The sequence below is a fragment of the Homalodisca vitripennis genome, chromosome 4 (genome assembly GCF_021130785.1).
Source record: "Homalodisca vitripennis isolate AUS2020 chromosome 4, UT_GWSS_2.1, whole genome shotgun sequence".
Taxonomy (NCBI): domain Eukaryota; kingdom Metazoa; phylum Arthropoda; class Insecta; order Hemiptera; family Cicadellidae; genus Homalodisca; species Homalodisca vitripennis.
In genome coordinates, this window is record NC_060210.1 from 195618979 (window position 1) to 195643742 (window position 24764).

The following is a 24764-nucleotide window of genomic DNA, read 5'->3' on the forward strand; positions in this document are numbered from 1 at the left end:
GATTCGGATTATCACAAATCCGGATAATTGGATATTTTCTAAAAAAGGCTGTGTTTAGAGAAAAACAAAAAACAATAGAGAATATTTTTGAGATTTATTATGAAAAAACAATATCAATGACAATATTTACATTATGTAATATTGATAAATAATACTAAATCACAGGAAAATATAATTTTTTTTAACATACCAGGCAGAATCAGCTTTTTTGCTGCATTAACTCGATTCCATGCCACCAAGTCTTGTATCAGTTTGATGGTAGCAGACGCAGTGCGCGGTCCTTACTTACTCATTGCTCACAGAACGATGTGCTTTTAAAAACCCGATATAAACATTTTTCTCAGTATGATACGGATAATTGGAGTTCTACTGTTAGTAGTTAACAATTACACCATACATACAGTGATCACGTCATAACCTGTTGCTCCAAGTTCTCCACCAATGTTTATACTTATTAACTATACAAATACACTTACACTGATTTCATGTAGATACCATGTAACATGAGGACTGGAAATAAAACAAGTTCTGGTAAAATATAACATTTTATTTACAAAACTTTTTTTGCAAATCATACAAAATAAATCCAAATTTCATATTCAGATTACACATTTTAAATCACACTTGTACAAAGCTCCCTTTTTTCACAGCCTTCTTAAATTTTCGCTTTTTCTTTTCATTTTTCCTTGCTTGAATATTTTCAGATCTCTTTTTTTGTCTTTCATCTTTTTCTTTTTGCACGCGATCCATTCTAGCTTGCCATTTTTTCTGACTCTGCATTTTTTTGTTCTTCTCTTTATTAATAGTTTTCCTCAACAGTTCTGGGTCATCTTTGACTTTTTCACCACTTGCTCTTTTTAAGGCTGCTGCCCACTTTTGCTTTTCTTTGAGTGAAGCTGCCTTAACTTTATCACCTTTTTCAAGCTCTGAAATCTTTTTAGAATCTTCCTTAATCTTTTGTAATATTTTCTTTGGATCTTTTACACATTTTTTCTTGGGTTTATGTTTATTTTCAGGTAGAAACACTTTGCTAAATACCATTTTGTTTTCCTTATTGAATATTGGACCTTCATTTAATGTAGATTTATTTGCTTCACCTGTCCGAATAATATTCTGTTGATTTTCTTCTTTAAGGTTGCCAGAGACATTTTTTTCAGAGCTAATTGAACTATTATTCACATTTATTTTCATACCTTCTCCACAGTTGCTACTTTTTATGTCTCCCTGATTGTCTAACTTGAAACCTTTGGGTTCTAGGCTAATTTCACTGCTTGCAACTGATTTCTTTTTATTTTCCTTTTTTGTCTTATTATCTGCAAAGTCAAACTTGTTAGATACAACATTGCCATCACTGTTGAGAACTGGTTTAACAAGTTTATTAGGACCATTCAAAACAGAATTGTAACGCTTTTTTTGAAGTTTTGCTGCTGCTTTTTGTTGTTTTATGTCTTCCTTCCTTTTCTTCTTTACTAGTCTGGACTGGAGACCTTTCTTGCGTAACTTCTGTTGATAAGTCATTGGCTTACCTGCAAAAATAGATTATATATTAAAAATATATCAACAAGAATTCTTTTATAAATTCACCTTTTATGTCAATATATATATATATATATAAGTGTTTTAAAAACAGTTTGTTTAATTGTACAGTAATTTACTAAAAATAATATGTGTGTGTGTGTGTGTGTGTGTGTGTGTGTGTGTGGTGTGTGTTGTGTGTGTGTGTGTGTGTGTGTGTGTGCGTGCGTGCGTGCGTGCGTGTGTGTGTGTGTGTGTGTGTGTGTGTGTGTGTGTGTGTGTGTGTGTGTGTAGTGACATAAAAGGGTAGATTGAAGGAGAAAAATCAGAATGCAATGTTCAATAGATTTATACTACCTTTTGCAACATTTACAATTTTAAAATACAAAACTATATAAAAAAATTCTCATTTTGGGGTTCTTGAGAGACGTTGATGGAGGGGCCGCAAAAACAAAACATTTAAATATATATTGCAATTAATTATATTTTGTGTACAAATTTTAACAAATGAATTTTTACACAAAATGTAATTATTTTAAATATATTTTTGGGAAAAGCAAACCATAATTTTAATAAACAAAATATCAGTACAAATGTTTTAACACGTTCATGACGACATGTAACCCTGGGGTACACACGAACTTTAACAACTGCCATTGTGTACTCGAACGGGTACATACTGTGCTGTCGTAAAGTGCATTGTGTGCCAGATAGGGTACACGTTGCTATGTATTTCGTTATTGCTTTTTTATTGTTTGTTGTTGTAATTTTTTAAATTTGATTCCATGCTTAAATAAATATCTGAGCGTAACGTGTATCTCGTTGGGCGCATAACTGCTTATTTTCTTAGGTATCCCTTGGGGTAAATGGAGAAACATTGGATGAACATGTTAAAATAATTTTTTGTGCACTTTTCTCGTTACATTTAGATGTTTAACATAAAAAAGATTACCTTTTTGCCATTATTATTGAAAAATTCAACGTTAAGTGAAAAAATCTGAAAATTTGCCATTGTCATGAACCTGTTATGAAACATATTGCACGCCATTCAATAGGGGTATTTTAGCCCCAAAGTGATTTGAAATTTTCAACAAAACATCTGCTGTTTTGAATGAGTACACCTTTTTTATTATGACAATGGGTATTTTAAGTTTTCTTTTAATTAGACTTAAAGAGAACATTTATATTATGTTTTCAATATTATTACATTTGAGATTTGTTACGATTTGGTTTCAACACCAAGTCCACCCAAGTGCTATGCACTACAAAGTCTTTAATCTGAAAAGATGAAAACCTAGAGTTTGTATTGTATCTCAATTATAATGTCAGCATGGACTGTATGTGCGGGAAAACATTATAAGCGGGGTTCAGGATAGCAAAATTCCAGGATGTTCATTTTTCAATATTAACTTTGTTGTTTGTGGAAGGAATAAAATCATTTATTCATCATTTATTATTCATTTTTCTCAAAATTTAATTGCTCATGTCGTTAACATTACTTGGATCAAAGTTTTGTTATTATCACATACCCTTCGGTATAGTTATGTTAAAAATAGCATCAAACCATAAAATGGAATCACATCCAAGTACTAAACATTAACAAACTATAGGGCCATCGATGTCATTCCTTCTATTGCATGGTGATATTTTCCTCCATAACATATTAACTATACACATCAAACTAATGGATTGTAAAATCATCATAATATTTTTAGGTTTATCACTTTCTTAAGAGTCAGTACATATATACTCAAACTAATAAAATGATAGGGTAAATATTTCAACATCTGTAATGTTATTTATATTTTAATGATGAAATCTATTAAAAACAACACATTTCAAAATAAAAAAATTATATGATAAGAGTTACCTTTTATTTCTTCAAGTTCCTTTTCCAAACCGTCAATTGTTTGAGGAAAACCTTTGATTTTAGTACATGTTTGTCCTTTTTTCATTCCTTGCTTTCCTAAAAAAATGCAAGTTATTAAGATTTAGCAAAAAAGGTTCTGGAGTCGTAAAAATATTTAAGCAGTGATTTAAAGGAAAGGATATTCCTTTTTAGGCAATTAGCAATGATATGCTATTGAAGCACAAGCCCGCTGCTGCTTCTCCCTGTTACTCCTTTCAAAAACTACGAGTCATGACTTTGAAAAAAACAGTTTATTCAACATATTTTAAAATGTTTATTTCAGAACAGTGTTCTAACATAAAATTTTGTATTTTGCTTTAAAAACTACCATCTGACATACTTGAGATGCTGAAAAGAGCATACGGAAAAGACATGATAGAATGGTGTGCACAAAAAGCATTTAGATAAAGTTTCATGCACGCAGATTGTGCGGTAACAATTGATATGAATGCTTCTGAACTATTATTTCAGCGATTGAGGACACCGAATTTCGATTGAGAGAGTTTTGACAGCTTTCATCGTGATAATGTGAACACACATTTTTTGTACATACTTTAGGATAATTTTATCCCATTTAAGAAAAGAACAGTTAATCATGACCATCAAACATGACTGATGTTATTGACAGTACTGCAATTAGGTCAATAATACGAGTATGCCTGACTCTGGTACAATTACAGGCAAACAAAAATTAGTTGAAACATTCTGAAAAACATTTTTTCATTACACTCTTAAAATTCCAATTATGTTGGTTCACATGTTTTAAGTAACTTTTATTGAATATTCTATGAAATATAGAGTGGTTAAAAGTTTTCGTGGTTAACCAACATGTATATGAGGAATGTTAGTGATGATTTTAAACATGTTTTATTACGAGGGTAAATTTTTTATATGGTTTGTGGGAATACCATGTAAGTATTTGGCATTCAGTGTTTGAAAATGTGTATGCATGATATTGTATTATCGATATCATTATTGGTTTTAGGATATCAACATAGTAACTATTTCTTAATGCAAGATTCAATTTAATTTTGTGTAAAGGAACTAGAGATGGTCCTGTAAAATCTAAAGAGTTATTGATACTCTTAGGAGGTTTAGTGAAACGCATTGTGATCAATGGTATTTTAATCAAACCGTGTCATTTATTTGGGTTAAAGGAAATAGTACAACACCAAGTTATTTCATCTAATTATGAACATATACAAACTGTGAAAAGATAGGTCCGTTTGTTACTAAAGGATTTTGTTATTAATCAGCATTGCGTGTTTTTTAAACAAGAAATCGACTATTACGATAGTGTGGAGCAACCTGAATATAATGCAACTTCACAGTTCTGTTACAACTCTTCATCTACTTAGGAATACGAGTTCCTTTGAAGCATTTCAGCGCCTGACCAGAAAGTTTTGTTGACAATTAACTCCTAGATTAACTTAGCCAGCAGTTTAGGCTCGGTATCATCTTATTAATAAAATAAACAAACTTCAGTCATTCAGGGCTTTCTCCTCCCATATTTAGACATTTTGCAGTGGGCACTTTGAAGACTGAAAAGATCGAAGCTTTTCAAAATCTGTGTAATTTGTTAGAGAACAATGATGAATGCCACACCTCTTTTGAGGATTAATTACATTTAGAACTGTCTGTACGCTAGTGGTCACTGTACGATGAGGAACGGGCTAGAGGAACATTTTGGAGATCATATCGTCATCCATTGCTGAGCAAGTTGCGAAATCTATAATCATTCAATAGTGAACAAAATATTAATGTCAAAGTTAATATACTTCCAAGGAAAGCATTTTTTTTCTTGAAGAAGGTACAGCTTACAGCCAATAGAACTGTGATTTGGACTTTTTTACGTCTCCCTACATATTGGTGAAATCTACAAATCAGTAAATATGAATATTCTAGAGGGTCTGATCATGAATACTTGAGCTCACATGTACGTTCCACACACAAAAATATATGTACATTATGTCTTACATATAGAACATTTTGCAGCAATTCTATACAATCCGTTGTTTTAATAATCTTAGAATCTATATTTTTAATTTTTTTCTTACATTTGTGACAGTCTATTAAATAATTATTTTCAAAGTTTCCAATTTTAAATCATCTAATATATCAGATTTTGCTTCATTTTTATAACCATAGGGTACTGTATCGATCTTATTTTCTAGAACAATTCTTTTATCATCTTTCGAGCTCAGTGCTAACTTGTTTATAGTAACTGTATACAATTCATGTTTGTAGCCTTTTATTACAGTCATTTCTCTAAATTACTCTTTATCACAATAAACATTTCTTTAAATTATCGATACTTATTGTTTTGTTTACAACACTTCTCTTAATTCCTTTACATCTAACTGGATATTTATCTAGATATTTGTATAAGTACATTTTCGATTCTCAATCCATAACATTCATTTTAATATTTCACCATTTAATTTGTCTTGAAATTTTCCTATTACTTTTTTTATTAGTAAAACATTCATGATCCTTTGGATAATTACTTGTGTCAAAACTTATCTATATTTTCTTTAATAATTTTTTATGTAAATATCTTTCGTCATTTCAATGAAATAACTGGCTGTATCCATCTAGCATAAATTCAAATCTGGATCATATTTCTTAAGTTTTAATAAAACTCGTACATTAACAATTTCGAAAGGTCAAGAACTGGAAAACCTATGTAGATTGGCTTTTTAAATTTAATTTTTTTTATTGTACATATGACTCGCAATGCAATTTTCATCTAAAAAATTGAAACATTTGAAGTTAGATTTTTGTTTGCTTATTTCACTGAAAATTCTTTATTTCCTAGTTTGATATCGCATCTATTTCGAACATTTTCCAAAGACTGAATTATTCATTAGCTTATAAAAGTCCTTATCAAAGTCACTTGCAGCTTTGGTTTGCATATTTGTGTTAAAATCGATATATTCTTTCATAAAAGACTTCTGATCAAATGTGATCACTCTATTCACATATTTCAAAACCATTCCTTGTTGCAGATAGTATTTTAAATTTCTTGAATGAACAACATATTCAGTTTTATCCAGTAAAGTTGTACAAAATTTCTTGTTAAAATATTCTGGAGCAAGGGGTAAGTCTGTGATTTTCATGTAAATTTGTTGGATATCCTAGATCAACTTCGAGAATATAAATCATAAGATTCATCACCAGCAAGTTCTAAAATTGTTTCTTTCCATTCATCTTTGCATATTTTTTAGGATCCATCCAGTTGATTTCATTATACGGCAAATTTTGCGACAGAGCCCAACCATAAAGATTATTGGCATTGACGTACAACAGATAGTTTTCTGGTTTTGCTCGATCAAAATCTTTAAGATATTTATTATTCGCTTTGACATATCTCTTGATGCATTGAGAAATTCCACCATGAATTCCTTTGTCAATCATCAAATATATATTATAATCACTGATCAGTTGCAACTCAATGGTAATTAAAAATAACTGGATCTAATAATGAGCTGGATTTAGCTTATAACAATTCAAGCAAATCTTTCTGAAATTTGTAATTATATCAGCAAGCAATAGAACATCTTGAATGTTGTATAAATCAGAGTAATTTCCTAGATTTTTCTCCTTTAATTTGTTCTGTACGATCAAGTAATGTTTATAATCTTTTTCAGATATGCTGTCATCTGTCAAAAGCAAATTAATATAAATCTTATATTTTCAATTCTTCTGAGTAATCAAGTTTTTCAATACTATCGATAAATTCATAAGGAAATATACCTTTTCCTGATATAATTTTAAAGATTTTTCTTCATCATTTGACTGTCTTTGTAGAATTTCATTCAATATTCGCCCATCTTGTATAAAATGATTTGTATATTTGAAATCTTCTTTTTGAGAATTTTTGCTAACTTTTCAATAGATGATGCCATAAATCTAAATGTATCTACAAATGAAAAATTGATGAATATTCTTGGCTTATCACCTTCAAACTCATATCCATATCCAGAATTTACTGAATAATGTATATATCTTTCATCTGTGTTAGCAATCAAATTAACATTTCCATATTGTTTAGCCTTTTATGTACAAATGAATGTCATAATTTGAAATATTGTGACAGAAAACTAAAATATTTTTAGGAAATTTAAAATTTAAATTGCAAGATGAATGAGCTGTCCTGTAAATTTTCCTGGTAAATGACAGTGATCTCTTACTTTTAACCTTTTTTTCGTCATCAAAACCTTCCGCTCCACAAATACTGCAAATGTTAGAATTTTGATACCAAATTTCTTCTTCTTCTGTCAATTTCAGTCTATAAGTCCTTCAGCATGTCCAGTGAAACATACCAGGTGCAAAAGAAGCGGAAACAAAAATAAACACACTCTCCACAACCCTAATGCTAAAAAATTGAGGCAAAGATTTCTTTTCGCTCAAAACGCTTACAACACCACTGGTAGCGAGGAACATAAAAGACACGCTGCCCATCTCAAAAAAGAATATGACTTGCAACTCCGCCACCTAAGACAACAAGACACAATAGCTAAGATAACACATGCGGATAATAAAACAAAAGCCATATGGGATGTCATAAACTTAGAAAGGCAGCCAAAAGAAAACAAAAATGCCCTCACCCAACTCGAGGTAGGTGGCCAGGTTACGTCCAACCCAGTGCGGATGGCAGACTATCTCAACAACTTTTTTGTCAACATGGCTGAAGAAACCATCATAAACAATAGGCTGAACAATAAACAACCATTTACTCCGACCGAAAATAGTTACATCCCCAACCTGATACTGAAGCCAACTAATTCAGAAGAAGCTGCCAAAATTATTAGTGGATTGAAGTCAAAGCCTCAGCAGGATACGATGACTTATCTACCATAGTCCTGAAAAAGTGCCAAGACGAACTTATAGAACCACTGGTGCACATTACTAATCTATCTTTTTCATCAGGAGTTTTCCCGTCTGCCCTGAAACTTTCAAAAGTGTACCCCAAGTTCAAACAAGGTGATGCCACAAAAGCAGGCAACTACAGGCCTATTTCACTAATCCCAACCATATCCAAAGTAATAGAAAAATTAGTGCTGATTAGACTTCTCGAACATCTTTCAAACAACAATCTCTTAACAGAATATCAGCACGGCTTCCTACCTGGTAAATCTACAACCACAGCACTGATTAATCTTGTACAGTTCCTACTACATCAGCATGAAGAGGGGAACACATCAACTGCCATTTTTCTAGACTATAGTAAAGCCTTTGATAGTCTTGACCATGAACACCTTCTGAAAAAGTTAATGACACTTGGAATTCGTGGAACCTCAAAAGCATGGTTTACCAGCTACTTAACGGAACGAACACAAATGGTTGAGATAAGATACAACAGTAATAGAGAAACGGAAAAGATCAGGTCAAGCACAAAAAAGATCACAAGAGGTGTACCCCAGGGCTCTGTGTTGGGACCCATTATGTTCATTCTCTTCACAAATGACTTCCCTAAGTATATACAGGAATACAGCAACTGCATCATGTATGCTGATGACTCAGTGCTCTTGCTCGGCAGAAGAACTCCTGATCAACTAGAAATAGATGCATACACAGCAGTGAATATGGCTATCCAATATTGTCATAACAATGACCTAGTTGTGAATGAGAAGAAGACAAAACAGCTCATTCTAGGGAGGTGTAGAAAAAAAACTCCAAGGCTACCAGAGACCGATGACACCACCTTTACCAAGTACCTTGGGGTAACAGTTGACCAAGACCTTTCTTGGACACCACACATCAACAACCTCTGCAAAAAGCTAAGCACCAGACTGTATGTAATACGACGAATAAAAAATATAGGAAACACCATGACTACGAGGATTGCATACTTCTCCCTGTTTGAATCCTATATCCGCTATGGGATAGCAGCTTGAGGAGGGACAACTTCTGGCAACCTGCAACGCATACTTTTGAAACAAAAAAAAGCCATAAGAATACTGGGTAATCTCCAACCACGAGAGTCTTGCAGGGATGCTTTCAAGCACCTCAAAATCTTAACAGTCATAGGCCTGTACATCCTGGAAACAGTAATGTATGTCCACATCAAGACTCCAGGCATAGCAGAAAGGGGTGAGCAATTCCATCACTACAACACCAGACGGGCCACTGACTACTGCCTTCCTGTGCACCGACTCCGCAGCACTGAACATAAGCTAAGTTACATCGGCGCCAAAATGTGGAACTGTTTGCCAGAGATGCTGAAAAAAGTGGATCAACAACAATTCGCTCGTCACTTGAAGACCTGGCTCCTCAATCGACCCTTCTACAGCATTGAAGAATTTATGAGCTGGAAAACTCAACCGGACTTTTGAAAAATTACTCAGAATTGTACTTGCTCCTCAGTAATATTGTATGACACTATACTTATCTTGATGATAACGTAATAAAGATATTTTTGATTTGATTTCATGGGCTTTTTGTTCTTAGAATTACATTTTTTAGCGATATCTTTAGATAAACTATTGAGCTCTTCATACAGTTTTATAGGAACATTTGGCAAATCTTCATTTTTTGCTCTATAACATATAGGTTTAAACATGCCATTGGGTACGTTCACCACGCTGGTGACGTAAGAAGGCTGGTTATGGCAGGTGATCAAATTTGTCCAAGCTGTAAGATTTTAGTTTTGGATGATAGTGCGGTTGGATGTGAAGGTTTTTGTGGTTTTTGGTATCACTGTGGATGTGTTGGTATTTCAGAGAGTGAGTATGAATTAATTAAACAGCTTGGGGATAAATCTAGATGGTTGTGTTCTCCTTGCGGACTTAGGTTAGAAAACCTGGTGAAAAACACGTGTGACTTTGATAGCATTATTAAGCTAAATTCGACTGTGTGTAAACTGGTTGAAATTGTGAAGGGTGTGGTTGACGATAATGTAATTTTGAATAATAAAATTGATGAGGTAATTGAAACTACCAATAATTTAGTTGACGTGTCTCAGCACTCTAAGAAATGTAGACCGGATGTAGACGTCTGTAGTGTGAAGAAAAAAAACAATGTTGTTGATAGTAATGTGATTTTGTCACATGCTTACTAACGTTCAACGACACAGACAGCAGAATGTAAAACTACAGAACAAGAAGACCAGGACCAGACTGTTTACTCCATGGTGGACATAGACTGTAAAAATGATTTGAGAGATTCGAATATACAATCGACTACAGAAAATCGATGTGTTCAGTTGTCGTCTGGTTTGATTAATGATACAGTGGAGGTGGATACGATTGATAGTGATGAACTAACCTGGAAAACTGTATCGTACAAAAAATCTTCATCTTTTGACCAAAGCAAATCTGGAAAGTGTGTGAAGGGAAAAGAACCTAGGCCTATTATTGGATTAGTCAATAAGAAGGGAAACCAGTATGGGAGAGTTACTAAGCCCGTAATAATTGGTTCCAATACACAGAGAGGTGGGCTTAAGTCAGTTGAAAAATTTAAGTGGGTTTTTATATCCCGTTGTGCACCAGATACTTCTGTTGATGACATTGTAGGTTATGTTACTGTTGATGGTATTGAGGTTTCCAAAAGTGAGAAACTGAAAACCAAATATAGTGACTATTCAAGTTTTAAGGTATGTATACTTGACAAACATTTTGAACGGGTGTTGTGTCCTGATTTTTGGCCGGAAGGAGTTTTTGTAAAGGAGTACGATCCACCTAGAAATACATTCAAGTCCACAAATGGGCCTGGTGTGGGTGTGAAACCCGGAAATTTTTTAGGGAAGAGGTACCGGTAAGTAATCCCTTGAGAACACAACATTTTTTACGCTTTTTCCATCAAAATGTTGAAGGAATTGGTAACAAGCTAGACTTGGTTGAACTTATTGTGGATGACGTATCTCCTCATTTTATGGTTATTACAGAGCATCAAAAGTCAAATGAGGATTTAAAACTTTTTAATTTTGAAGGTTATGCTCTTGTGTCTTCTTTTAGCAGGATCTCTCACAAAGGAGGAGGAGTTGCCTTATTTGCCAGGAAACATTTAAGTGGTTATATAGGTGATGTTTCTTGGGCTGCTGACATGAGTGTGGATGTGGATCTCGAGTTAGCGATGGCCAAGTTGAACATTCTGAACTTTGTGATTTTTATTTTATGTATATATAGATCCCCAAATGGAAATTTTTTTAACTTTTTAGAAAAGCTGGATTATGTCTTGCATAGGTTAACCTTAAGGAATAGGAATGTAAGAATTTTAATTTTAGGGGATTTGAATGTAAATACTTTGTTTTCTAATTGCCAGTCAAATGAATTTAGTGACTTGTTGTTGTCTTATGGGCTTTGTGACACTTTAGGTCATATACCAACCAGAGTTCGGGATGGGAATAGGCCTAGCTCAATTGATCATATCGTCACTAATGTGGACGATTTTGATGCTTCTGTGATAAATTGTTTTGTGTCTGACCACTTTGGTCAGATAATTGATATATATCACTGTAGTCTTTTGGGTGTTGAAGTGGCTGGGAGAGAAGAGTCTTCCAGGCCTACTCAGAAAAAGATCTCTCGAAGAGTTTTCTCTGATGTTAATGTGTTAGCGTTAAAAGCTGGTTTGGCAGGGGAAAGTTGGGATAATGTTTATGATGCGATAAATTTAGATGAGAAATGGAAATCTTTTATTGATACTTTGCTGTGGCATTTAGATGTCAATTGTCCTATAAAAAAAGTAAGTTGGGTAACGGTATGTCCCCGAGTATTGGTAAGGTTAATCTTGATGCAGATGTTTTAATACTGCGGGAAGATATGTCCATGTATTATGATTTATATAGAGAAACTGGCATTTTAGACTATAAATTAAAGTATGATAGCTGTAAAAAGGATTTTCGCAAAAGGGTTGCAGAGGCTAAATCTAAGCTTATTAATGAGAGAATTAACAACTCTAAGAATGTGTCCAAAAGTAGCTGGGCATTTGTAAATAGCATTAGAGCTCCTGTAAATAGTGTAAATAATATTGAATTAGTTGATAAGGATAACTGTACAATTTCAGAACCTGTAGTGGTAAGCAATATGTTTAATGATTTTTTTGTCAATTCATGCTACATAGATGATACAGAAGCTTCACAAGGACAAAATTCAGATTTGGACTTGGATCCGCATGATGATGATGAATTTATTTTGATATCAGATGATGAAGTGTTAAAACACATAAACAACTTGAATAATAAGACATCTTATGGTTGGGATCAGTTTTCACCAATTTTGTTGAAGAAATGTAAATACGAGCTGATTCCTATACTTCTATTTTTAATACAAAGTGTTTTTAATGATAGGATTTTTCCGCAATGTTTGAAATTGACAGTAGTTAGGCCACTTTATAAGAAGGGTCCTAAGAACCTTGTAGAAAATTACAGGCCGATTTCCCTAACATCCACTTTTGGTAAATTGATTGAGAAATTTATCTTGGTGAGACTTAAATTCTTTTTCACACAAAACAATCTTTTGTCTGGGTATCAGCATGGTTTTAGGGGAGGTCGGAGCACCATCTCCGCCGCTGCTGATTTTGTACATCAGTCTTTGGATAAGTTAAATAATGGCTTCAGAGTGGCGGGGGTGTGTTTGGATCTCTCCAAAGCCTTTGATCGGGTATATCATGGTACTCTCTTGAAAAAACTTGTTCAATATGATGTGCCGGTTTATATGGTTAAACTTATTAAATCTTATTTGGGTGATAGAATTCAGTATACTGAAGTGTTATTTGATGATGGTGAGATGCTTGGGAAATTTAAGTCTGACTCTAGAATAATTGATATAGGTGTCCCTCAGGGTTCAATTCTGGGTCCTTTCCTGTATATAGTGTATGTCAATGACTTTCCTAGAGTTGAAAATGTTTTTATGACAATGTATGCTGATGATGTAAGTGGCATGTGCTGGGCTAATAATTTAGAGAGTTTGATAGATGTTCTTGGGAATTTTGTTAATACTGCAAAGTCTTATTTTAAAGACCTTAAATTAGTTCTTAATAGTAATAAAACTGAGATGGTTTCTTTTGGTTTAACTTCGGCAGGTTTGAATGTGTCAGTCACATCAGATAACGGGGTTGAATTAACAAGTAATGATTGTGTTAAGTTTCTTGGTCTATTCATAGACAAATGTTTTTCCTGGACAAATCACATTAATCATGTAAGGTCAAAATTGCTGTCAGGAATATTTTTGTTGAGACGTCTTTCTGTTTATTTTGATATTGTAACTCTAAGGAGAGTGTACTTTGGGGTGATATATCCCTTTATCTCTTATGGTTTGTTGTTGTGGGGATGTACCTTTAATTGCCATGTTGAAAAAATCTTTGTCCTTCAAAAGAAGGCAGGCACTAAGAGTTATGTCTAAGGTAGATTCAAGGAGGACATGTAAAGACTTGTTTGTTAAGTATGACATAATGACTATTTATGCTATGTATATTTTCCAGGTAGTTGTACTTGTAAAAGAAGATGAAGTCTATACAATGTTAGGCTCTAATATACACAATCACAACACAAGGCAGAGATCTGATTTTTACAGACTGAGGCAAAATTACTCTCGAACTGAAAACAGCCCCTTTATTAAGGGAGCAATTTTTTATAACAGGCTTCCCAATCATCTGAAACAATTAACGGGGCAAAATTTTAAAACAGGACTGAAAAAGTGGCTAATAAGTAAAGCACCATATTCTTTAAATGATTTGGCCTGAACTTCAAAATTGTGTAGGTAAATTAGGCTTCATTATTAATTTATTTTAGATCCTAGCTCAATTATTTGCATGTGCTATTTTGCATCTGCATGTACGATATTGCATGTTGTATTTTATTTAATGTATTATGTTAATGATTTGCTTGTTTAGCTTGTATTGTAGGCTATTGTATGCATATGTATTTATAATTATAATTGACTGCTTGTTTGACTATGTCTATGCATGTATTATGTTTCAGACAATAAATGAAAAAAAAAAACCACTAAATATAGAGTAAAACTATAAGGAATATGCTTCTGAACCTTAGTTGTAGTTGATTTTTGTGGATTATTCTTACATATTGAAATTTTCTCTAATATGCTTTCAAAATCTATATAAATAACATAAGGGTGAGGAAATTTCTTTTGATAATTAGTAAATTTAGTTGTTTGACCTGGAAATGGCACAATTGGCCTACAAATTTCCAAATGATCAGCTAAATTTCCAGATTTGTAGAAATGGCTTAAACATCTCTTACACAGAAACTTTCTATGTCCGTGCTCGGATAATTAAGAAAAAAACAAGCTTATTTAGATCCATTATTAAAACATAATAAGACGTTTCTTCATTTTTTACTCACAATTCTTCATTTTTTACGTACAATAACTCAATATTTAACTCTGCGTCATATATTTCTGAAATTTGCATTGGAACAATATGCAGTTTTTTTATCATAAGTATAGATATTAATAGACATTTTCGGATATTTGTACTTAGAATTGTAGCTTCGTTTCTCAAATACTTATATATCTTTTAAAGACATTGGATAGTCGAATCTAGAAAATATTTTATCATTCACAAATTTTTAGTACTGCTTTGCTCTATTAACATATGAGTTTTTGGTTTTTCAATTATGCACCTGATTGAGTAAATAAAACAAAAATTATCTTTATTAATGATATTTACACAGTTTTTTTTACCTTGATCTCTTGTAGCAAATTGTTATATGATCCAGCATTTAAAACTTCATGTTGTTTTACAACTTTTTATTGTGCATCCAGAACCTCTATTTGGATGATTTGTTTGTTCTCTATGTGTTAATTTATTAAATTTCTTAGTAATAGTCATTTTCGTTAAAAATTTCATATGCTTTTATAGTAAAATACAAAGGACAATTTTGAGTTTCACCATTCACTAGGATTCGTTCATATTCATATTCTAAAGATAAATAACCTTTGATATTTTCACATTTCCTTGAAATTTTTTGATTAAACTTTTAATTTCTTCTCGCATATTGATAGATACTTGTAAATTGATATGAAATTGTCGTTTGAATTTGTTAAAATGTATTGCTTAAATAGACCATGTATAGAGGATAAAACTTCAACATTAATAAGATTTTCTATTCGTTTTTCTATGTTTGTAAGAGTTTTGTTTATTTCATTAATCATTTAAGATCTAGTTTTATTGTTAGTTTTAATAGATAATTTTTCAGCAATTGATTGAATTTTATCATCATTAAATAGATTAAGAACTTTCTTACTTTCCTTAACATTTTTCTCTAATTCCCATAATTTTTCTATATTGTACATTTTTTTGTGATCAACAATTTGATTTTCTTTAGCCTATTTCTGTAAATTATTCAAGCTGTTAGTTCTTCAAATGAATCTTTGAGTTGTAGTGTAACAACTCAAAGAAACTGGTATAAATGATATTCGAAAACTTCTTTATTGCAGTATGGACATGATATTTTTTTGCGCTCCATTTATTCCAAACAAATTGTATTTACAAAATTAAAATTGTTTAGTTTTTTGAGTAAATTTAAGGGAAATTTCTTCAATGTCTTTGCTTTTACTATTTAAATGGTAAAATTTCAACAAAAATGCCTTTGATTTACAGGTGAGTTCAAAACCAAAGATGACACTAGACTGAGTTTTGTCTTAGAAAAATAGATTTTTTTTAGTTGATTAGATTTTTATGAAATTTTACACAAATCAGCACAATTTATGGTGAAACAACGTTAGATTCTTCTATTTAATTTAGAAAAATCTTTTAACTAAGACTTTGAAAAGTAGAGATTTTTACAAAAATTTGAAAGAAATCAGCAGAATTTCTGGTGAAACGTTACATGTTTCTATTTATTATAGAAAAATCTTTTAACTAAGACTTTGAAAAAGTATAGATTTTTTACAAAATTTTACACAAATCAGCACAATTTATGGCGTATTTTGAATTAGATTCTTTTATTTATTATAGAAAAATTTGTAAACTAAGACTGAAAATTATTGAAAAAATAATATAAATATAGGAAAAAATACCATTTTTATTACTATATTATTTGCCAGAGGCAATTAAAAATCTCTATACTATTTTTTCATTAACATTTCAAAGATTTTTCATGAAACTGGGAGCAAACAGTTATAGATTCGGTTAGTATTTCATTGAATTTACTGCTTGATTTCTCAGATACGTTTATGGTTTAATAGACAGTATTTTACATTGATTTTCTGACTGTCCCAAAAGTGGTCTAGGATCAAGCATATTCATATCTACTGATGTCCCTTTACAGGATTTTACTGAGCATTAGTGAAGTCTATCACCGAGGAAGATATATCGAGAATGAAATGAAGCTATGGCCTTGAAGTTTATATGGAATTTAATTTCTACAAAGTCATGATGAAGTGTGATGATGGTATATTATGCGACACATGGTCTGGTATACTTCTACCTTGTGTTATGAAAGTAAATTAGAAAATGAAATTTCAACTACAACAGGATTACTTAAATGAACACATGAAGGGGAATGGTTATTACATGACTTACCTCGCATTTTTTTTTCTGAGACATCTGCTACTTCTAATTGTTCATTATCTTCATCAGTATGATTCCTCCTACCTAAAAATAAAAAAATACAGACTTTTAAATTATATACACATTATAATAACAAAACAAATTAAAGCAAATAATTACTGTCAATAATACAATATATTATCACTTTGTAAACCACACCTGCTGTACAGTGTACGAATGTATGTATAAACATCAAGTGTAATGTATAACATAGTGTGTTGACTATGACTAATCAAATAACCAATCTTTTGTTAAAGGAGTGCTCCATCCAGTGAAGATTTTGTTGCTGACTGACGCGCTCCATAATTCAATGAAAGCTAAAGACAGTATATTGTATAACATAGTGTGTTGACTATGGCTAATCAAATAACCAATCTTTTGTTAAAGGAGTGCTCCATCCAGTGAAGATTTTGTTGCTGACTGACGCGCTCCATAATTCAATGAAAGCTAAACACAGTATATTGTATAACATAGTGTGTTGACTATGACTAATCAAATAACCAATCTTTTGTTAAAGGAGTGCTCCATCCAGTGAAGATTTTGTTGCTGACTGACGCGCTCCATAATTCAATGAAAGCTAAACACAGTATATTGTATAACATAGTGTGTTGACTATGGCTAATCAAATAACCAATCTTTTGTTAAAGGAGTGCTCCATCCAGTGAAGATTTTGTTGCTAACTGACGCGCTCCATAATTCAATGAAAGCTAAAGACAGTATATTGTATAACGTTGAATCAAAGATAAAACGTTCGTGCAAACTATGGCTGGACAATTCAATTTCGAGTTTAGCTCCAGTTCACCTTCCTTTTATTGCAGCGTCTGATATCTTTATGCTGTCTCAGACTAGAATTCTGGAATCTGAGACAGCGTCAGATACCAGACGCTGAAATAAAAGGTAGGTGAACTGGACCTAAACTCGAAATTAAATTGCATCAACCCTTCCCACCATAGCTACATTATGTGTGACTGGACAGTTGGGAAACCTTTTGAAATTGATAAAACTACTTGCAGAAAGTTTAAATGAAGGGTTTTACAATTAAGTACAAATAATAAAAAAATAATCAAATATCCACCTACAAAACTGTATGGAAATTTGAAACTTAAGTTTGATAAATTTTCTTCTACAGACCTTTCAAATTTACATACAACCAGATGATGTAAACATCAACCCACTTTTGTAAAGTTAACATTACTTAAATTGTAACCTTTAGTGTTTACCATTTCAATAAGAATTGTAATTAAACTGCAGTCCAGGAGCCCAGAGCCAATTTTAACTGTATAGGCCCACAATCTGGTTTTCCTTGATGTCGATAGAGATTTTTTCTAAGAAAGAATTCTATTGTCAGCTACGCTAGTTTTTGTGAAGATTGAAATGGGTATTTTTCTTAGCGTGACGCAATTAAAATAATTGTCAGGATGTCAATAAATGTGAAATCAGCGTCATACAGAACCTTGAAGTGGCAACATTCAGTGTCTTTGTCCAGTTGTCAGAGAGTGATAGAACTATTATTTATGTGTCCGACGGTCAGTTTTAAGCGTATCAATGTAAGAAATGTAATTTAGAAAGTAAATTATTCGTTCCTAGCAATTTATCTGTATGGACTTCATCAACCATGGTCATACAAAATGATGGTTGCACAACAGTCAAGTTGGTATCTGGTGGAATTATTAAATACAATTCAAATCCGTAAAGATATGTTGCTTCAGCAAAGTTGAATTTTCCCTCAAACAGTCATATGCATACTTTAAGAATTTCCTGATCTGTAGCGATGAACTAATGTTGTTGGCATATAGAAAAAACAAAGTTGGGCTGAAAATGGATCACAATGGGGCTTAGTAACATGGTTTATTTCGAAAACTTGTACGATTTGAGATTTGTTACACAACAAGACTGGAACCATTGAAGTGGCAGTCTCCGAACCCGTGAGAATTCAACTTGTCATACACAATGTTTTGTGATCAACTCAGTCGAACTAAACACGTTGACCATATTATTAATAGAATGTTTTCTTGTATTTATATACTGACACAATTATGCAATAATAACAATTTATAAAGAAGCCTGTTTGTTGTAGCAAATATTTATGTAGGGAGAGAGGAAAGGTCGTGATAAGTGCTGATACAGTATTCCAGTAATAGTTATGCATAATTATACCCTCTACAAAAATTGTTATTAGATACCTTATACCTGAACGTAATTGGATAAATTCAAATATTATGAAGTGTAGTCTTTCAAACCCTCAAAGAATTGGCATAAGACAGTGGAACCTCTATATATCGAACCTGGGGAATTTAGTAAGTTAAAGTTATTTATTTTAACTCTTATTGTGTACGGTTTTTACACATCGAAGTTGGATAATATATTGAATTGTTCGACAAAAACAACGGGATAACAAGTGTAGGCCGCTTATTAAAGTCTCCCCAAATACAATATTTAGATATACCACAAGTTTCGATATATCATGTCTGTTTGGGGCTGAATTTGATATACAGAGGTTTACAATATTGTTGTTCTATTATTCATATCATATATATCAAGGTTAAATCAGCAGACTTTGATATAAATAGATCCACAAAAACTACAGTAATAATGTAGGCTTTACTATTAATACTTTATTGGGAAATGTGTACTAAGAAATTAGAACAAATATTGCAAATAAATTACTACAAAATAATACACTACATTCATGTAAGTCGGTTTAATTACAACTAAAATAGTACACACGATTGTTAATATATTCATCGAAACAAATTTAGAGTCATGTTTGTTTTGACTTTCTTGTAAGGAACACTGGGCCTATTTGATTTCCACCTATAATTCTAGTTTTCATCTCCTCACTAAAAACTGACACTTTGGATTTAAAAGAGCAAGATCGTTATCTTGTAGCCATTTTCATCACCATTGTTCTTGTTGATGTCATTACTCACTATGCAAATGATTTTATTTTGTTAGAATTAACTTAATTTTAAACAATATTGATATTTTGTAAAATAAAAGCAGTTAGCAATAAATAATCAATGTATATAGGTGAAAAGTTTTAATATTCCATAGATATTTCTAATTGATAGGCTACTTTATTCGATTGTTGTGATGATCACTTATTACACTGTACCCTAAATTGTTAAAAGTTGTTTTAGGTAACATGGTAGAGTAAATGTCCAGAAATAGGCTAGTTAAAAATTTTGATTTTCCATAAGTAATCCTACAGACTTTGCCTTAACGGGTAGACTTTAATAAGCGGCTTACACTCGTTATTCGGATGTTTTTATCGGATGGTTCGATGTTTTTATCAGAAGGAATAATTCAATACTATAATTTATTTAACTTAGCATATGATTTCAATTTATTAGTTATAGTAATTTGAAAAACAATAAACCGCAAAAAGTAACTATTTTAAGTTTTTGAAAATGGCGTTATTTGGGAATATATGTGAGGTATTTCTCACAAGTGACGAGATTTGTTTTAGTGGCTTCAACATGTGGGTTTGGCTTTTGGTAACCCATGGGGAGAAATTCTTTCCTCCATTTCACAAAAGCGGTTACTCATTGATATCAAGCTGGGCAAGTTACAATTATTGCATGGTTTCTTTGATATCTAAGTCGAGACTATACTTGGTTTGGTTATGTTAGTGTTAGATTTATGTTTTTAAAATTGTAACGTACGAAATGACCATATTTGCTCCTCTCACAGTTACAGTTGTTTCTTTCCCACAAATTTCACATAAAGCAATTCTTTCAAAGCAATGTCGTGTAGTTTTCTAAAATTGACTGCCATTTTTAATAATCAAATTAACTTATATAAAATTGAAATATTACATTACGAGTATTATTTGAAAGTGTTTACAGCTGTTAATATAGATTATTTAAGTTAATTGTTCAAAATAATTAATCAGTATTGATTGATTATATCAATGGTTATGATTAAGTAATATCAATGGTTATGATTAAGTAGTATCATTTGCCAATTTCTATATGAAAAACCAGGGCCGCTTATTGTACCCTACTCTTAAATTTATTTTTAAAACTGTAATGTACAAGATTTTTTTTGCTATGGTAATTTATTATAACTCTTATTGTGGACGAATTTTACATATCGAAGTAGGATAATATATTGATTCATTCGATAAAAACAACTGAATAAAGAGTGTAGGCTGCTTATTAAAGTCTCCCTGACATAACTACCAAAAAATACAATAAAACTGTATTTTATGTACAAACAGTAGTGTAACAGTTCAATGTTCGACACAGACTTTAAGGCTCCAGTATAAGTAATTCATAAGTATAATACAATTTAACCCTGGAAGTGTCGGTCAACCCATTTGGTGTCGATGAGGTCACTTCTAAAGTGCAATCGACACTACCGGGGTTGATTCGTAATATACCAATAAAATGCATATTACCGGTCACAGACCTTAAAATTATATATCAATCTATTGCTTATGAGTTGCTTTTAATGTTTAGGGTCTTTGATTATCTTTTGTGCTGTATCTAGGTGGCAATCAGCTTAACTTTATAAGCTGTCATTAGGCTTGTATCTGTGTAGCGGAGATTACCGGTTGTAAACAAATCATTTCTTGTTTATTCGGAAGTGCGTATACGTGATTTGTGTCCAGTTTTAATATAATTAGTTTCATTTTAAAACTAGTAATGGCTGATCCATGTGGATCTAGTGATATTTATAATATTCTCATGGAATCCGATGTACTGTACTGCCAGAAGAAGCAAGTGATTCAGAGTGATATAAAACCAAAAACCTGCTGTAAATATATTTTTTTTTTTTTTTTTTTACATTCTAAAATGTAAAAAACTGTTTTATATATTGCTCTATATCATCAAACATAAAAAAGGCAAGAAAAATATTGAATATTTGTTTGATAGTACTTATTTCATTGTGTTGCCTAGCAACTGAAAAATAGCAAATTTGTACTTTTCTGTATAAACATAATGTTTTCACTTTTTTTATTTTTTAACCAATAAAACTATATATTTTTGTGTTTATAACTAAATTTGCTACAATTGGCTGTACTACATGTTCTATTCATCTTAAATTTTAGTAAGATGAGGATAGTTTTATGTAACATAATTTTTTCACACAAAATTATAGTCATGATACATGGCATAATCTTTTAATTTGGTAAATCTTAAGATCAGCGACCACCGCTCCAACCGCCGTAATTTTTTGCATACTAACACAGGTTAACGTAATTTCACCGAAAACAATAGTCACGATTATCGCTAACATATAAAAACCAGTTTTTCGACAGTACAATGTTGGCAATACAAAATACATAAATAATACGATTTTGGACTATCAAACTAAAAACAATGGCCGACCATGGTCGTTTTGATGAGTTGAAAGTAGTCATGTGACAAACAGGAAAGTTTCCGATTGGCCGGGCGGATCACGTGACCTATAGGACAGCTTTGATTGCCCGCCAGACGTAAACAAACCCACATGGACAAGGAATAATTGGTGAAGTTATTGACATGGCGTGTGATGGTTCTTGTCACCCTAGCTTGCCTATTCAAAACTCAGATCACACGATGCTTGCCCGCTGCGCAGCGCTTTGCGCTGATTGCTCTTTTAGAAAAGAATTAACTCGAGCTTACAAAGTCCAAGCCCAGATCACGCCATGACTGCTTACACACACAAAACTCAGATAGAACTAACGCAGGTTTCATTACAGGCAGAGAAAAGCGGCGCGCGTTTATCACTGATAAGATAAGACAAGTTTATACTAGAAGTAATACCTGTACTAGGCTACTGCCCTACGGACTAATAAGACCAACAAAACGAATAAATGCACTGTCAGGTTTTTTTAAATTTTAGATTTTTCAAATTTTTTTTGTGGGGGGGGAGTAAATGGATACGGCGATAATCGGGACTATTGTTTTCAGTGAAATTACGTTAACTTGTGTGAGAATGCAAAAAATTACGGCGATCGGAGAGGTAGTCGCTAATCTTAAGATTTACCTTTAATTTTTTAAAATTTCCTATTAAAACTTATTTAGTTTTATTCTCTGTTTTATAACAAAAACATTGATGTATAACACTTTATAACCTACTTATATAAAAAAAACTTTTTTATGAATTTTACCGTGAGAGCCTTCAAATTGCATGAAAAGTACCGACATTTCAGAAATTCTGATAGACACTTCCAGAGTTAAAATACATGTAACGTAATTTGATATCTGTAGTTATATCCAGGATTCGTTACTCACGAATATTGATGATTCAATAGTTCTTGAGGCCCCTTGTTATATTGCAACCTCAGTATTAATTTACAATAACGTGACCATGGAAAGGTATGTTCATTTTTTTTTTCCTGAAAACTACAATTTTTCCTGAAAACAATAGTGAAGAAAAAATTCGTCGGCAACGAAAATCAAAGGAGTTACGATTTTTTGAAACCCTCTGAAAACTCTGTTTTTGACAGTACCTCTGGCAACACTATCCATATTTGACAGTTCGGTATTACTCCGCGGCTCTCAAATAAAGAAAGGACGCCATTTTGAACTATTTTGTTCCTCCGTGTCTATTCTTAACCTCCTAGTTCAGTAGTGGTAATGGCACACCTTTGTGTTGGATGTTCGTTATGTTATGTGGAAGCAATTCGTAAAGACGAGTATCGAGTTTTACAATTTTATGTAAACCACAGGGCTTATAACCGGACTAGGCGTTGTGGTAATAGAAAGTGTGGCAACGAACTCGTTGTAAACGAATTTGAGGACTTCCATTTTCGGTGTGGAAAGTACTATACGCCTGCACCGAAATGAAAGAAAATCAAGTTGAACATTAAGGTAAGTGATAAGTTACTGAAATGATGCTCACTAGTACGTTAATCCTGTCAACGATGCCTGCCCGCTGCGCAGTGCTTGCTCTTTTAGAAAAAAAATTAACTCGAGCTTGCAAAAGTCAAATCCCAGATCACGTGATGCCCCTGCTCCTTAACGCAATAATGCCTGAAAGGCATCAATATAATACAATAATATACTTTCCCCCCAGTTTATATACACCTGTGATAATAATACTTGGCTATAAATGCCCAACCCATAGAAAAAAGGTCCATTTTCCATGGTCATGCTATTGTAAATAAATACCAAATACCACAACCTCTATGCTACAAATTTTCAGTAGTATATGCTATTTATTTCATGCCTGATAATGGTCTATACAAAGTAATATAGTAAATACATCATGATCAAGTAGTAGCCTACAGATTGTTTAGTGTATGTGCCTAAACCAACTCACCTTGATTCAAGGAAGCTATGTCAAGAACATCAAAGAAATTTGAAATGAATTCAAATTCAGTCCTTACAATATCTGTCACTTGTTTCCTTTTAAAGGTACTTTCTTGAGATAACGTTTTAGTAACAGAATCAAAGTAATTGTCATTTGTTCTTGATTTATCCATTGTTTTAAAATTCTTTACATTCGATTTCGAACTAGGCCCAAACTTGTAAGATATTCCTTCCTTTAAATCCATCACATAACTTAAATACAATCATACAACATAAACTATAACAATAAACAGTACTTAGCACTACACACTGACGGTATTATTGCATTCACAGTAAAAATTCAGGTGAACTTTAAAAATAAGTGTGATTAACCCAAAGACATTGGTTATGTTTACCAAAAACCAGCATGGCAAAAAATCATACTGGGCTCGGCCTACTGAATTCCGAGATTCACCTATACAGGTTGCAGTGGAAAATATTATTATGTACTATGCATACAGTCATTTATGAGTTTAAATGAATTATTTTTCTTGAGTATTGAAAATAATGTAATATTTCATAATTTAACATATCTATTATTATTA

At 32.3% G+C, this 24764-nt stretch overlaps 1 protein-coding gene across 1 annotated transcript; it reads right to left on the reverse strand.

Annotated features, from left to right (window-relative positions):
* Nucleotides 1-529: 529 nt before the first annotated feature.
* On the reverse strand, nt 530-24596 carry LOC124360848 (surfeit locus protein 6 homolog). The gene is made up of 4 exons (XM_046814797.1): nt 24191-24596; nt 16910-16981; nt 3386-3481; nt 530-1526 (listed from the first exon to the last, which is right to left on the reverse strand). The coding sequence occupies exons 1-4, from the start codon at nt 24423-24425 to the stop codon at nt 619-621; spliced, it is 1311 nt and encodes a 436-aa protein (XP_046670753.1). The 5' UTR covers nt 24426-24596; the 3' UTR covers nt 530-618.
* Between the last annotated feature and the right edge of the window lie 168 nt (nt 24597-24764).

Excerpts from the sequence above, each read along its gene's own strand:
- LOC124360848 (XM_046814797.1), bottom strand. The coding sequence starts at position 24,425 with ATGGATTTAAAGGAAGGAATATCTTACAAGTTTGGGCCTAGTTCGAAA. Across the intron at positions 16,982-24,190 it reads CATAGCTTCCTTGAATCAAG|GTAGGAGGAATCATACTGAT; the intron begins GTGAGTTGGTTT and ends TTTTATTTTTAG. Across the intron at positions 3,482-16,909 it reads CTCAGAAAAAAAAATGCGAG|GAAAGCAAGGAATGAAAAAA; the intron begins GTAAGTCATGTA and ends GCATTTTTTTAG.